This window comes from Anarhichas minor, unplaced genomic scaffold (assembly GCF_050575085.1).
Source record: "Anarhichas minor isolate MPS153535 unplaced genomic scaffold, ASM5057508v1 ptg000028l, whole genome shotgun sequence".
NCBI classification, from domain to species: Eukaryota; Metazoa; Chordata; class Actinopteri; order Perciformes; family Anarhichadidae; genus Anarhichas; species Anarhichas minor.
This window is the reverse complement of record NW_027466474.1, coordinates 17,755,644-17,771,347: the sequence shown is the minus strand read 5'-3', so window position 1 is coordinate 17,771,347 and position 15,704 is coordinate 17,755,644. Positions and strand designations below refer to the sequence as shown.

Here is a 15,704-nt window from a genome sequence, read left to right as displayed (position 1 = left end):
ACAACCGTTTCGCCGTCAAAAGACAATCTGGGAATACTACAGTCGTATTTGTGATTACTTCAGAATCTCCCAAATGGAATAGTGTATCCTATTACACTCTTACTGCCATGTAGCGTTTATTACTCGTGAGAACAGCTTTTATTTTGAAATATTTTATCCGGAAGTAGTTTTTTTACACTCTTAGCTGCGCGTGGTCAGGACCAACAAGAAGCTGGGGAGAACATCCGCTAACAGGTGGGAAGTAACTTACTTCAAACTAACCAGTTATTGTTGGTGTATTAATATTGAACCCAACATATTTTTGTGTATTTGTTTGCTATACTACATGCTTTACAAAAATGTACAAATGTAGCACACAAAACCAATGTAGTGGTATTGAAAGATAGGTCAGGTCGAACTATTCAGTCAGTGTGAAAAAACATTAATACTCGTGACAGAGAGACAGTTTTGTCCTACTTTTTTTATTCATTCGGCGTTAAAATGTATTAATTCATCACTTTCCTTTCACTACAGTAACGTTACACCACGGAGTCTGCGCGGTAAACCAGTTGTAGTTCACTAGTTAAAGTGTAGTGTTAATTGATAGACGGTTAAAATGCTGCTGTAACGTTAGTTACGTCTTTACGTCAAAATGGCTTCAGGCACATTTAACGGATTCTACACGAGCTCGCTCCCTGTTTTCTAAAGCTTGAACCGGGTTTTCCGTTCATGTTGCTGTTTTAACGGTTCTGCAGTTGAACTTTTGGGTCCCGTCACTGCTGTCAGAAGGTTACGCTGGAGCTGAGAATGAATAGCGAAAGTTTTGTTTTCCATGAGTTACACTAGTCCAGACTGTTCAATAATATCAATAATATCTCAACACTACCGTTGAAAGTCCAACGGTAGTGAGATATTATGTTAACGCCGGTTCTGCATAGACTTGCATTGCGGTGGCTGGCTTGTGTGTGTGTGTGTGTTAGTATGCATTACTGCAGTAAAGATAAAATACTATTCTGTAGAAATATATTTGCATATAAGACATTAGACAGGTGGACAGAGACTGTACAATATGACGACTGGGGTCTGGCACTGCAGGTTTTGAGGTGAAAGGTGACTCGTGTCTGATTGGCTGACATCTATGAACCCACTCTTCTTTCATTGGTTCCTTGGTATGCATGCCCCCCCCCCCCCCCCCCACACACACACACACGTGTCCCCCCTCTCTCTTCTGTCTGGCGTTGCTCTCGTTATGCACGCGCTGTGCTTAAAGCAGATCAAGTGCCACAGGCGATCAGGACAACTTTGATTTTGCAGTCGCTGAAGAATATTCGACTGATTTACTTTTGGAACAAGGTGCTCCTGTAAAACATATGAATGTATGCACAACGTAAATCAATGTGAAGTGAACGGAGCTCTCTTTGTACAAATACAATGTAATGGATACAAGTATATAGAAGCATGAAACGGAACTACTCTCATCAAAGCCCTTGAGTAAATGTGTATTTAGTTACTTCCCACCATTATTTAGTTCTTCATTGGCACGCCCATATTGATACACAGTGATGCCAAAGCACTGAACAAATATTAACATATGCTTAAAATGTATGCAGAACATTTTTTCAAACAATACATACAAATGTGTAATTATTCGACAATCAAGATGCAAAGGTAAAAAGTAAAGTCATTAATGTAAGATAACACAACCATGAGTCCCAGAAACCAACCAGTATTTCCAATTCCTACCCTGCCTAAGGTGTGCTGTATTTCAATACATTTATGATAATATTATTATAGAAAACAATGTATATCAGTCTCAGTCAGCTGATCCAGTGAAGGTACGCTATCACCGACTGATTGAGCTGAAGAATGTATGTGACACCACAGTCTGAAACGAAAGTACATTTCTGTGATGGTGTTTAGGTTCTCAAAGGGACAGACATTTCTGAGGGAAGTGAAGCTCGAATTCAATATCAAATTTGTCCTTTTTTAAAAATCAACCTATTTAAAACTTTACAAAAGCAATACTGATTGTTGTTTGAACCTCATTTGTGTATAAACTGCCGTCCCAGATGAGTTCTAGCTGAAACGCGTTTGTTTTTGCCCACAATGAATAAGAAGACGTTGGTGCTTTGTTCCTTTTGGTTTTAAAGTATTCCCATTTAACTGAACTGTAACCATGCACAGCATTGGATTTGTTGTTTTTTAGCTGAATATTGTCAGTGTAGGGCTGTTTGTCAGACAAAACCAGCAATTTAAGGACTTAAGAAATTGTAAATCTAACTTTTCAGTATTGCGGGACATTAATTAGCCTCATGGACTCTAAGCACAGACCCGATGTGAAAGCAACAACAGTATACGCCACAACGCGCTGAGTCGACAGGACAGCTTCCTCTCTGCAGTTTTTCCTTTGATCAGCTTTTATCTCACTCTCGCCTAATCATCTCAGCAGCCCACACCTGGGTCGCAGGTCACTGGGGGAAAGGTGAGGCGACCAGGCCGCTGCTTTGACCTGGTGGCTTTTACAAAGCACTCAGTTAGGAAGTCCCATTTCTATTCATGTCCCATGGAAGCTACAGATGAACGGGGCTGTGTTCATGTACAATACACTATTGTGGTATAAGATATGCTATATATTTTACTGTGTTGGTAACAGCAATTACAAAGATCCCAAACTCAGAGTGATTGATCTTCCAGCTTTTACTATCTAATTGATCTTCTCTGTGGATTAGTACATTTATTGATTGTTTACACCGAGTCAATCAGGCCGAACGTCTTGCCGCGAGCAGCCAATCAGAGCCCTCCGTGGAGCAAGTGTGACCTTTGATTGGAAGATTAGCTGAGTTGTACCTTGTAACAGAATCTTTGCTGGGTGTTTTGTCCCAATGGTTTATATATATATAATATCCGTGTGTCCACCGTGCGAGAGCAGAGCGAGTGGGCCAGTTGCTGAAGCAGCAGCAGTAACAACAGCATTCCCACGGTCGCTGTCGGTGGACGTTCAGCTAAAGGAAAGCCACTGTCTCACTATTACAGGTGAGGGGGGGGATTCAAAAGAATAGAACGGTACACTGACATACAGAAACAGCTCTGTGTTGTTCTTATAGAAGGTAAAAACAACACGATCGTCATCTCATCTGTCTGCGTGCAGTTATTTAAACCTGCTGCACGCGGGCGTAGTCTTGTACGGGTTGATCCAGCTCAGAAGTTGGCACAGTTTGAAGTATCTCAGTGACTGTGGAAGAGTTGATTTGTGGCAAATACCTCCAATTGATAAAATGTGTTGAATGTCTTTGATCCGGTGACATTCACAGCAGCTATGAGTTGTATTTGTATGTGTTGTGTGTAAGCTATGTTGTAGTTTTGAACCTGTAACCGTGGTAAAGTGAACTGGAAGCTTTACCCACACTTGAGGCAAAAATGGACAAACTTGAAGCAGAACTTTAGAAAGAACATAATCTTCCCATCACAAGTGAAAAGTTTCATTGGTAACCTTCTGGTATGACCAGTAGCTTGTGGTGGTGAGTGTTTGTTAATGTTAACGTTATAGCTCTGAAACCGACGATATGTCTCTCTACTTATGCTACTCTACATCATAGTATAACATTAACTCATTGTCGCTTGTGGCCACAGTGGCTGGTGATGACATGGGATCATTTTAACGCTAATAGTATTTAAAAAAATATTTCATTTCAAAATGAGAAGAAAAGATTACTTTAAAAATGCAAAAAGGAAACCCTCCTACAGATGTTATATTACGTTATTGTGTCACCATGAGACAAATACAACTGACCAAAATCCTCTCTATGGTGTGATATCATTGCCAACAAGTTAACATTTAAACTAAGGGGCTTATGAGAATGTAAGTGCTTTTCACATGCACTCATCATCAGTGAATATTCACTGCAACAAAGAGGGGAATGACAGTAAGAGACTCACCATGTGTCTGTCTCCTCCGTATGCTAATGGTGACTGATTTGATTTGCTAAGCTTTGGTGTCAAATGCAGGCGGTCAGTAGAACTAGTTGTTCCAGGACATTGTCTTCATCCCCAAGGTTCACATGGAGGTGGACCTGTCCCCGTATTACATAAAGACCTCACACTCTGTTTCTAATCTGTTTATTCTTAAACAGCTCTTCTGCTCCGTCGCCTCACCTGTGTGTGTGTGTGTGTGTGTGTGCGTGTGTGAGTGTGTGTGTGTGTGTGTGTGCGTGTGTGAGTGTGTGTGTGTGTGTGTGTGTGTGTCGCCACACTGAGAACCTTATTCCCCACTTGTTAAACACAACCTGCTCAACTTGTCCTCAGAGAGTCTGTTAAACATACGATACATGATGTAATTACACTACAGTGTGAGCCGCTGTTATTATTCTACAGCAGTAGCAGCAGAACAAAGAGAGCAGGCTGTAGAAACACCGTCTTGCTGGAGGTCGACCTTCAGTGAGCGTGGATTCAAGAATTGAAAAAAGAGAGATGGTGTCCGACATGAACACAGAATGTTTTTGGTTAGAATCAAAAAACAAAAAACACAGGACATGATGTTTGTCTGTCCTCTGTGCCAAGGTGGTGAGCACTTCCAGGAAATTAACCTTGTTTTGAGTGGTTGACGATCGACAAGTGGGGGTTTTCCGGCTTGTGTGGGGTGTATCTTGGTTTGGTTTAGGTTCTAGAATTTTGGGACAGTTGGGCCCAGAACACATCGTCAGTAATGTTCCCTTGTGTCATTGAGTGTTTCGGCCTTTCAACACTATACACCCTCCCCAAGGGCGGCCAGCTGCAGGATGATCAGCCCTCAGCTTATCATCCTGCAGCTGGCCGCCCTATATAGAATCGGTCTAGTTCAAATTTCCGACTGGGAACTCTGAAATACCGACTTCCCAGTTGAAAGTTAACGCAGCATCAGCTCCACCCTCTCGTGTCACTTCTGGTTGCCAAAAAACAAAATGTTGACAGCCAGAATGCTGAACTCGGGGATTCTCAAAACGGCAGTCCACAAACGACTGTGACTACATCCGCTTCTTACACAATACACAAGATTTGTCCTTTTTAGCCAGGCTAGGCTCTAGGGAGGGCTCTGTCAGTCCATCACTTTGGTCCTGACAGAAATAACTCAACAACTTCATTACTAGAGGGTAGAATTGTGTAAAGATTTAACTAAGCACAGTACAAACACACAGAATGTGGGATCTTATAAGCAACACACCTAAAAAAATTACGGATTAAAATGACTTGAAGTGACAACTTTATAAATGTAAACAAATGAATGAGCGGTCTTCTCTTCCTCTCTTTAGGTCCCCTCCTGGCCAGCCTCCCGCCTCACACACTCCGTCCTACAACACACACTCCTCACCTCACCTCAGGGCCATCAAACACACCCAACACACCCACAATCCTCCACTCCACCCACGTTCACAAACGGGTACACTCTCCACAAACATACACTCCCCTTGTATCTCATCAGCAGCATCATGCTGAGCCAGGGCTTCCTGCAGAAGCTCAAGTTGCCAGATCTGGACGATGTCAGCGAGTACATCAGGAATGTCTCCACCCCGATGTTGGTCAGCGTGGGGGCCGTGGCTGCTGCGACAACCTACTACCTGGCAACACGGCCCAAGGCCCTCCCACCGGTTTGTGACCTCTGTATGCAGTCCGTTGAGGTTCCGGTGAGTTTAATGCACGGATGCGTGAAGAGGACTGCTGTGTGATTTAGTGTGTCCCAATACACAGTGTGCCAAATGCAGTATGTCGGCCCACAACTACTATATCTATTGTGACACACAATCCTTTGTGCAGCAGATACATGAGCAAGAGGGTCAGTTGTATGTCCCAAATGAACAGTGTGTATTTTGTAGAAAGAAACAGTTACATGCAGAATGTAGACTGATGAGTCAATTTTCTTAATTTGAAGAAAGAAAAAAAAGAAAAAACAGTTCAACTTCCTCAGCCATCAAGACACTACTGCATGATGTATGTTTGTCAATCACTGTTGCAACCTAGACCTGGAAAAGTGCACGTGCAATGACTCAGCACTATTTCTCAGCTAGTCCCACAATCAACCGAACTGTAGCTGTATGTGGATGAAACATCCGAGCAAGAGACTGAAGCTGATGTCGGATCAATCTTTGTTTCTTTCGTCAGGGTGGAGAGCTGGCACGCCGATCAGTTCTGTTGAACGGAGACGCTAACATGTCACACTTTTACAACGATGCCAGGACAATGTATGAGTTCTTCCTCAGAGGAGTCCGAGTCTCCAGTAAGTCACAAATGCATTGATACGTCATATTTATTTTAGCTACTCCAGGCTGTCAGCCCAAAAAGAAGCCTTTCCTCATACACGTGGTTTAAACATGAATTAAACTAGAGCACATTGTACTTTGTTAATTGTTGAATCTTTTCACTTATTGTGGTTTACTTCAATGACTGAGCCGTGTTCTTTGACCCTGCACTTTACTGAACACTATAAGCCCCAAAGTCTCGAGTCAGCAGTCTTCCCTGGTTACATCACAACATGTTGCCACCACTATAAACAACGTAGTTTAACAGCTGCCCAGAACCATATGTGTGTTTTTACAAAAACATGTGCTTATATGTCAGCAGCAGAGTATACGGGCTAGGAAGGTACAGTATGTATGTGTGATAAGAAGGTGGATTAATATACATAAAAATATCTTTGTTTATTAATTTCTCTCCTTCTTTCTCTAATTCTCTGCCCCCCCCCTGCCGCTCTCCGGTAATCCTGAAGATAACGGTCCCTGTCTGGGCTCCAGGAAACCAAAACAGCCGTACGATTGGATGTCCTACAGAGAGGTGAGAGTCACACATTGTAGCCTTAGTGGGGCGACACAGTGGTGGTTTTCATGTATGAATTTAGTGTCTAATGTAGCTTATTTAATGAATCGTATTTCCTCTAGCTCTGGAAACGATAACGGGGCATTTCACCAGTTTTACACGTAAAGTTCGGTTAAAGCAGCTACAAGGAACTCTCATTTTTTTGGCGTCCCCTGAGGACGAAAGCGGAAGTTTTTTTTCCCGGAATGAAGACTGCATTTCCCGTGAGCACAACTGCCTCGTGTCGTAAAAATCTTGATCTGGCTAATGCATGCAAGAAAGATGCAACTTCATAGTCTTCATAGTCATAAAGAGCTTCACATTACTTTGGGGCCCTTGCTTTGCTTGACAGTTGCAGCTAAAGTTAGCTTCATTCAACCCATTTTAGCGCCAGTCTTCTAGTTGATGTTCTTGTTTACTTATGTAGGTCATATAGACGTATCAGGAAACACTTTAGACTGTTCCATTACTAATTAAACATGCCTTGTAGTACTTTTAACATGTGAGGAGTACTACTCCGTCTGTGAGAATAGTTCTTTGTCTTCTGTGGCTCTGGAGGAGAAAATAACCCGGATGATGTCGTCAAGGTTATCTCAGATACAGCTACGTCACAACCCGGCTCAAGGCTACACAAAGGAGGAGACCACATGAAGAGTAGAAGAACTAAAACGTTTATTATAGTGTCACTGGTCTTCTCTCTGAAGAGGCCTGTTCAGAGAGGGTTGTCACAGCTGGCAGGTTATACATTAATAACAGAAAGCCTGCGTTATAAAATGGGGTTGTGGAGTTTAAAAGTCATGGGCAGAAAAAGTGCGATCGAGGTGCATTATGGGACGTGTGGGATCCAGTATGTTTTCAGTTTGACCCACACTAGGCTCTAAAGTCAGTTTGAGCCGTAATCAAAGTGAAATATTAATGGGACATTCCAGCAGAGTGATTGCCATGTTTTACTAGCTGATTACAACTGCTGTAAAACCAGTGGCCTCTGACATGTTTACTGTGGTAGTAACCGTGCATGTGAGTGTTTGGTATTGATACAAAAGTCACCACACATGGCATATGCCCTGTGCCCTTATTATTGATTTAATGAGGCTGAACAAAGTGTGTGTGTGTGTGTGTGTGTGTGTGTGTGTGTGTGTGTGTGTGTGTGTGTGTGTGTGTGTGTGTGTGTGTGTGTGTGTGTGTGTGTGTGTGTGTGTGTGTGTGTGTGTGTGTGTGTGTGTGTGTGTGTGTGTGTGTGTTTCAGGTAATGGAGCGAACAGAGAATCTGGGTTCAGCATTTCTTCACAAAGGACACTCCAAGAACACAGACCCCCACGTTGGCATCTTCTCTCAGAACAGACCTGAGGTATAGACGACCTTTACCCATCGAGCCTGATCGCTTTAATATCACACTGCTTCACTTACCCATTACATAGACACACATGCATATTTTTAGATTCAGTGTGACTTACAGTTTTCAGAGGATATCATGATGTCCGATGTCCATTGTGAATAAACGTCAAAGATTCTGCTTAGCATCACATTTTTAGGTTTTCTTCAGGATCAAAGTAATCCAGTTATAGTTGTCTGTACATTGGATAAAGGAACTGCTAGTAGCCAATTCAGCTTACTTTAAATGGTGCTAATTAGCCAAAATATGAACAGGAAAAAGGACCAAAAAGGGGTCTCAAGTTGTAGGCACAGTGTACATCACTGAACCCATGGTATCAATATACTTCCTGTGTACAGTCTATTTATAATCTTATTAGTGTCTTATCTGCTATTGCCTGTGTGTGTGTGTGTGTGTGTGTGTGTGTGTGTGTGTGTGTGTGTGTGTAGTGGACCATCAGTGAGCTGGCATGTTACACCTATTCTCTGGTGGCAGTCCCTCTGTACGACACACTGGGAACAGAAGCCATCGGCTACATTATAGATAAAGGTAAACCCCAGCAGTGACATCACAATGACATCATCAATGCCCTTATATGGCAGTGTTTTAGTGGTGAAGAACTGCGTGTGGGCTGATCTGTTTCTGCAGCCTCCATCTCGACCATCGTGTGCGACGTGGTAGATAAAGCCAACCTGGTGCTGGACTGTGTCCGGGACAGGAAGCACTCTGTGAAAAACATCGTTCTGATGGAGACCCCCAGTGTGGACCTGGTCCACAGGGGGCAGCAGGCTGGAATCCACATCCTCAGCCTGCAGGAGATGGAGGTCAGCAGGTTTTTCTTCTGTCCCTTAATTCCTCTGTCTTTTTTCTATGTTCAGTTGTTTATTTTTCTCTTCACTTAGTTTGGAAATATTCGGTTCCCTGACGGGGAGCCATAATGTGATGGTCACCTACATAACACTTTATAAACCCGATAAAAACTGTTTTGGCTAGATTTCTTCTTGTGGTGCCTTCATTCCAGTTGTCATGTTTTGTTATCTAGATACTCTTGTTATTACTGTTCTTGTCATTTTCTCTGTCACTTGATCTCATCCACAATGGCTTCATTAATGTGCTTTTCTTGTTGTGCAGGCCATTGGGAAGGCCAACCATCACCAACCAGTGGTAAGTAAACAGTATCCTGTCAAAGAGCTATTACCAGTTAATACTTCTAATGGTGACGATATGTGTTCTGTGGCACCGTTTGACCATCGACTCCCTGCAGCCTCCACGACCTGAGGACATGGCTCTCATCTGCTTCACCAGTGGAACAACAGGTCACACACACACACATGAGTTTCACCCAATACAATTTCCATCAGTATCTTAAATACACCTTACATATACACTTAAACTCTGAAAAAATGGTTTGTGTGTGTGTACTTTCAGGAAACCCAAAGGGAGCTATGTTGACACATAGAAATGTTGTGTCTAACTGCTCAGCCTTCATCAAAATGACGGAGGTGAGTGTGATTCTTGAGCTGTTAAAGTTACAGTGAAACAGTCAGAGCTCCTTTATTAGGAGGACTTTTAAAGGATTTCAATCAAAGGGTTTCCTGCTGTACCTCCTCCTTTCCTCCTCCACCTCCTCCTCTCTATATCCACCTCCTCCTTTCCTTTTCCATCTCATCCTCCCTCTTCCTTTCCTTCTATACCCTCTTCCCTTCTCTACCTCTTCTGTTCCTCCCCTACTCCCTACTCTACCTCTATCTTTCCTTCGCCTAAATAAAAAATACATAAAACCTCTTATAATTACTCATAATATAACATGACTGTAACTGACAAAACAGTTTTTACTGCGGTACTAAAACAGATTTACTGAGGAACAAAGCAAAGGAGAAACCAGAAATTAAAAACGTGAATTCAGAGAAACTCAGAAGGAACATAGTGCGATGCAGTGAAAGCACAGGATAGACAGCAATGTAAGAAAAGGAGGAGGTTAGTGCAGATTGAGCTTTGTTGGTTAAAAATACCTCAAACCCTCCTCCGAATCCGTATCCAGATGTGCCACCTTATTGAAAGAGGAAGAACCACTAATGAAACATTATCAGTGTTTATTGATGAACTCTCCCCTCTTCTCTCCAGTCGTACGCTAAGACCACCTCAGAGGATGTCTTGCTGTCTTTTCTGCCTCTGGCCCACATGTTTGAGAGGGTGGTGGAGGTACAACTACTGACTGTTTTCCCTTCCTGTCTGGTTCATGTCCATCGGTGTGTGTGTGTGTGTGTGTCTGTACAACTGTGTGTGTGTGTGTGTTTGTCTTCCTGTCTGTGTGTGCACGCCGTGTTTTAGGTTTCCTGTCCATTCTCTCACAGTGACGTCCATATTTCCTTCCTGCCCTTGGCTCATATGTTTGAGAGAGTAGTCCAGGTATTGTTTGTCGCCTTAGTTCCCATAGTCGCCCTTTTTGTTTAAGACCAAACATTATTCCTGCAAACCCTTGTGTGTTAACCTCCCTTTCATTGCATACTAAGCTCTGGTGACTTCTTAACTCCTCCCCTCTCTATCTTTCTGATATTGCTGACAGGGAGTGATGATAGTGCACGGAGCCAGTATTGGCTTTTTCCAGGGAGACATTCGCCTGCTGGCGGATGACCTGAACACACTGAAACCCACTGTGTTTCCTGTGGTTCCCCGACTGCTCAACAGAATGTATGATAAGGTAGGTGGTGCGCAGTGTCGGCTCAGAGGTGGAGCGCTGCTCCTGAGTCTGGTGAATGTTCAAGACTTCACCGTAAGCACCATTTTTGCATGAATGTAGCATCAAGATAAAGGAGGGGGATGATGCTGTTCCTACTAATTATAGTGTGTGTGTGTGTGTGTGTGTGTGTGTGTGTGTGTGTGTGTGTGTGTGTGTGTGTGTGTGTGTGTGTGTGTGTGTGTGTGTGTGTGTGTGTGTGTGTGTGTGTGTGTGTGTAGATCTTTGGGCAGGCCAACAGCTCCCTGAAGCGCTGGCTGCTGGGATTCGCCTCCAGGAGTAAGGAGGCAGAGATGAGGAGAGGCATCGTGAGGAGAGACAGTATCTGGGATCGACTCATCTTCCGGAAGGTTCAGGTACGCAGAGCCAGCAGCACGGTTTATAAACTCCTCGCATGTCACTGTATGGTCGGCTGCTACATGTCCACCAATGTGTGTTTTTCCACGAGGGCCGGTTGATATGTCCGATTCATTCCATTAACTTGATGTTTTGTTTTTGAACAATCTGTAAAATGTCTCCATTGTGGAAATTAAGTTCTATATATATATATATATATATATATATATATATCCTGGTACATCATGGTACATGTAGGCCCTGCTGGCAGCAGGAGAACTTTCTCTGTCAATGTAGTGCGCATCAATACATTTCTTTTGCTGCAATGAACTACATTTTCCATCATCACTGATTGTACATCCACGTAAAAAGTGCCAAATGTTTCCCTTTAATATGAGCACATTAGTTTACAGTTTAGTCTAAATTCAGACACTTTGTTTCCTGGTGTTTGAAGACACGTGTAGGTTTCATGAAGTCAACGCAGACACAGGTTTAAGTCATATGTAGGAGTACTGATTACATTTAGATTTTACAGTTTCACTTGTTTATTATATCTTGCTTTACTTTACTAATGCTTCTTGATATTGCACAACTTGTTTTCTGCTGCAACATTGCAGGAGATGAATCAATGCCTTATATGATAAACTGAGATAATCTTAGCTTATCATATAAGGCATTGATTCATCCCCTAAGAGTTTACCCAACAGTAAAATGTGTACCACATTGTTATCAGCCTTAGACAGCTGTAAAGGCATAAACACTATGTGGCATCTTCAGATTGACATGAATGTGTTGTGGATGTGACTGATAGAGCTGTCGAGCACTAACGCAGCGTGCTGCCCTCTACAGGCCAGCCTCGGAGGTCGCGTGCGTCTCATGCTGACGGGAGCTGCTCCCATCTCCCCTACTGTGCTCACCTTCCTCAGAGCTGCAGTAGGCTGCCAGGTAACACACGCACACACACACACACACACACAGGCCCTTGTTTCACATGTTATCTATGTCTCTTTCTATCACCTGTCCTGAAAATCTAGAAAAGTAGAAATGCAGCCGTCTGATCTCGACATCCTGATCCACGCTCCTTGTCTGTCCCCAATAGGTTCTACATTGCATAGTCCTGTGCTTGTAGTAGGGTTAGTAGTCATGATAACAATAATAATCATGTGTTCTTTCTTTGTCTCAGTTCTATGAAGGTTATGGACAAACAGAGTGCACTGCTGGATGCACCATGACCATGCCCGGAGAATGGAAAGCAGGTAATAAATAACAACGACTTCATTCATGTGTTACAGCTCTCAGCGCTCTGAGCTACAAAGAACAAGTTGATCACTCCGAACTTGACCTCATGCCCGCAGGTCACGTTGGAGCTCCTCTGCCCTGTAACTCACTGAAACTGGTGGACGTGTCCGAGATGAACTACCTGGCTGTGAACGGGGAGGGAGAGGTGAGACACAAAGACAAGCACACGTCTTCACAGAAACTCTGTCTTCTACCACAATATCACGTCACTGATACGTGTGTGTGTGTGTGTGTGTGTGTTTGTTTCTAGGTGTGTGTGAAGGGCCCTAACGTGTTCCAGGGCTACCTGAAGGACCCCGAGAAGACTGCGGAGGCCATCGATGCAGACGGATGGCTTCACACGGGGGACATTGGAAAATGGCTTCCTGTAGGTTAAGTAGTGCCGCTCTGATTTATGTTTAAATCATTCATCTCAGCTTCACACATATTTATTCTGACCGAAGTTCATCGCGTGTCTGACGGCCTGTGGACGTTTGATGATGTAATGTAATGTGTGTGAATGTGTGTGGACAGAACGGCACGCTGCGGATCGTGGACAGGAAGAAGCACATCTTCAAGCTGGCACAGGGGGAGTACATTGCCCCCGAAAAGATAGAGAACGTGTACATCAGGTGCGATGCAGTGGCGCAGGTCTTTGTGCATGGAGACAGTCTGCAGGTAGGCGGAGGACATTCTCACTCTGTGTGTGTGTCACGGATGTGTGTGCTATTCATTCCTGTGTAACTGCCATTGCTGTATTTGCTGTATTTGCTGTATTTACCTTGTAAGTATCGTGTTTATCTCCAGGCGTGTCTGGTAGCAGTGGTGGTACCTGACCCCGACTTCCTGTCTAGCTGGACCAAGAGGACTCTGGCGCTGGACGGCAGCTACCAGGAACTATGTGACAGAGCGGTAATACTTTACACAGTTTGATCATAGATCACACAAATAAGGAAACTAGGATCTAGTAAACAACTGTATTTCTTTATAGTTCATCTATTTGTCTTACAGGGGAAAATAGATCCACTAAAAAGGCTATAAAGTGGTGTGAGGCTGATCCTAGTATGTTTATTGACACAATAAGTAATCAGCTACCAGCACAAGACTGGGCTCCCACCAAGCAGTTGTAACACCTCAACACCAACTGCAGAAGTTCTGCTGGTGGTGTTGAGGAGAAGTTCTTAGTCGAGGAGAGTCCTCAACAGTAAGCAGAGAAGTCCAAAATGGATTCGTAAAAGTAAGTGAAAAATGGTGGAAACGTCCAGCTTTGATCACTGCGAGCAGTTGCGTTAATGAATGCAAACTTGAGCAAACCTTCTGAAAAAACAGAAAACAAAAGACCAATTCAAGGATCACTATGTGTTGAATTATTGTAAAAATGTGCACTTCTAATAGAGTTCAGTAACATCTATTTTAAATAAATGGAAAAGAACCTGATTGGTGGTGCTGATAGAGGGGTACTTGAGTTCATCTGGTAGGGCTGTGGGCTACATCAGGTTGGGATCTACACAATACCAGGTACTTAACATGTACATGTACAGTCAAATGCAATCCAATAACTACTACAAATACTACTCTGTGAAACTTAAATGTATTGTTAAATGAATTAAGACTGTCAGAAAAGCGTAGCCCATGCAGCGAGTGTTAATTGAAGTGACATCATTATTCTGAGGTACCTCCCTTTATTGTCTTCAGGAAGTCAAGGCGGCCATCTTTGAAGACATGGTGCGATTGGGCAAGGAAGGAGGCCTCAAGTCCTTTGAGCAGGTAAAACACTTGAGACATCTTTTCCTGTGCACCACTTGGTAGCTCTGTAGACTCTGCAGTGTTCATCCAAACGGTGTCCCTGGAAGTGAAAAACCTTCATCCTGCCAACATGTGCATGTTTCCTTTTAGGTGAGGTCCATCTACATCCACACCGAGCTGTTCTCAATCGAGAACGGCCTGCTCACTCCCACGCTGAAGGCCAAGAGGAACGAAATGCGACAGTACTTCAGAGCCCAGATGGACGAGCTGTACGCTGGGATCAAAATGTAGGAGGAGGCCATGAAGGAGGAACAGAGACACACGGGCTACCAAAGGTGTTTGTAGGGGAGAGGAAGACAGGAGCACAAGCTGAAGCTCACAGAGGGGACCAAAGGGACCACGTTGAGTCCTCACGGCCAGTAACACTAGAAACAACAGCAACAGGATGCGCTGTAGCTTTTAGTGGAACTTGATTCAGAGCACGTAGCACAAAACCAGTGTCCTTTAGGATCTGTGGCACAGAATACAAGACCTCTGAAGGTCCAGAGTAGCTTAAAATACACGTGTCTATTGATGAAATAGTTCTGCCTTTGCTATGTACAGAACAAAATTCTGTGATAACGTGTTGATTCTAATCAGCTATTTTGAGATATTTTCATTCAGGATGTTTTTAAAAGGGAAATATCAAAGTGCAGCTCTGTAGCATCTCAGGACTTTACTGGTAGGAACCACACACAGTACCTCCTATACGCACACACACACACGCCTTTTCATTTCAAGCATAGCAGACGACTGACCACTGAAACGGGTTCCCAAACAGCTCCACACACTGCAACCTCAACATGTCAGTGTCTTTCTCAGATGTCATGGTTTTTTATCTTATTGTGTTTCTGGAGTTTGTTCGGTAGAAAGTTTAAATCCACAATGGATAACGGGACTGTTTCTGGGTCCAATTAGCACCCTGTTAACCAGCAGAGTGAGCCATATTAAAGATAATCTGAACAAGGCCAGGTGGAAACAGGGAATTCAGGTACTAAAGAACATTCAGGACAAAGGGAAAATGTGAGTGTTTTTAATTTATTTATCGTAACATGAAGGGAAGAGATTTGCTAAAGGGATCAGTTTTCTTAAATTATTATTATTTGCTGAAGAAGGGTGAAACTATACCTTTCAAAATGACACTGTTCACAATCTAAATGAAATCCTTTTGAATGTTTAAAGTTTTAATTTGTTGGAAGTACTTTTGATCTTACTATAACTGTTTGTTCTGTCATCTCAGATTTGTTTTGTAAAGATTTGAATTAAAAAATCTTCAAGAGAGCTGTGTGATCTGTCCTTTGCTTCATCAGGGCTGTGTGATCAGGTAAAACTATTTAAATGTTTGTTTTAGTGAGTCTCATATTTACTCCAGGGATTTGTATATACATGGTATCC

General features: G+C 43.1%; 1 protein-coding gene across 2 annotated transcripts; it reads left to right on the top strand.

Moving 5' to 3' along the window:
* Nucleotides 1-190: 190 nt before the first annotated feature.
* LOC142962769 (long-chain-fatty-acid--CoA ligase 1-like) lies at nucleotides 191-15,590 on the top strand. 2 transcript variants are annotated; one of them, XM_076103405.1, is made up of 21 exons: nucleotides 191-234; nucleotides 5,265-5,636; nucleotides 6,112-6,226; nucleotides 6,716-6,780; nucleotides 8,048-8,149; nucleotides 8,623-8,722; nucleotides 8,822-8,997; nucleotides 9,305-9,337; nucleotides 9,438-9,489; nucleotides 9,602-9,675; nucleotides 10,505-10,582; nucleotides 10,740-10,874; nucleotides 11,132-11,266; nucleotides 12,096-12,191; nucleotides 12,430-12,502; nucleotides 12,602-12,690; nucleotides 12,796-12,912; nucleotides 13,059-13,202; nucleotides 13,332-13,436; nucleotides 14,220-14,291; nucleotides 14,421-15,590. In XM_076103405.1, the coding sequence occupies exons 2-21, from the start codon at nucleotides 5,442-5,444 to the stop codon at nucleotides 14,559-14,561; spliced, it is 2,097 nt and encodes a 698-aa protein (XP_075959520.1). In that variant the 5' UTR covers nucleotides 191-234; nucleotides 5,265-5,441; the 3' UTR covers nucleotides 14,562-15,590. The 2 variants fall into 2 exon arrangements, with proteins under 2 accessions (XP_075959520.1, XP_075959521.1); XM_076103406.1 differs by lacking the exon at nucleotides 10,505-10,582 and adding an exon at nucleotides 10,298-10,375.
* Nucleotides 15,591-15,704: the final 114 nt, after the last annotated feature.

What these genes read in the sequence shown, in the direction of transcription:
- LOC142962769 (XM_076103405.1), top strand. Translation starts at nt 5,442, where the DNA reads ATGCTGAGCCAGGGCTTCCTGCAGAAGCTCAAGTTGCCAGATCTGGAC. An exon ending in TCTCTCAGAACAGACCTGAG is followed by an intron (nt 8,150 to 8,622) that starts GTATAGACGACC and finishes GTGTGTGTGTAG; the next exon opens with TGGACCATCAGTGAGCTGGC. An exon ending in CCAACCATCACCAACCAGTG is followed by an intron (nt 9,338 to 9,437) that starts GTAAGTAAACAG and finishes GACTCCCTGCAG; the next exon opens with CCTCCACGACCTGAGGACAT.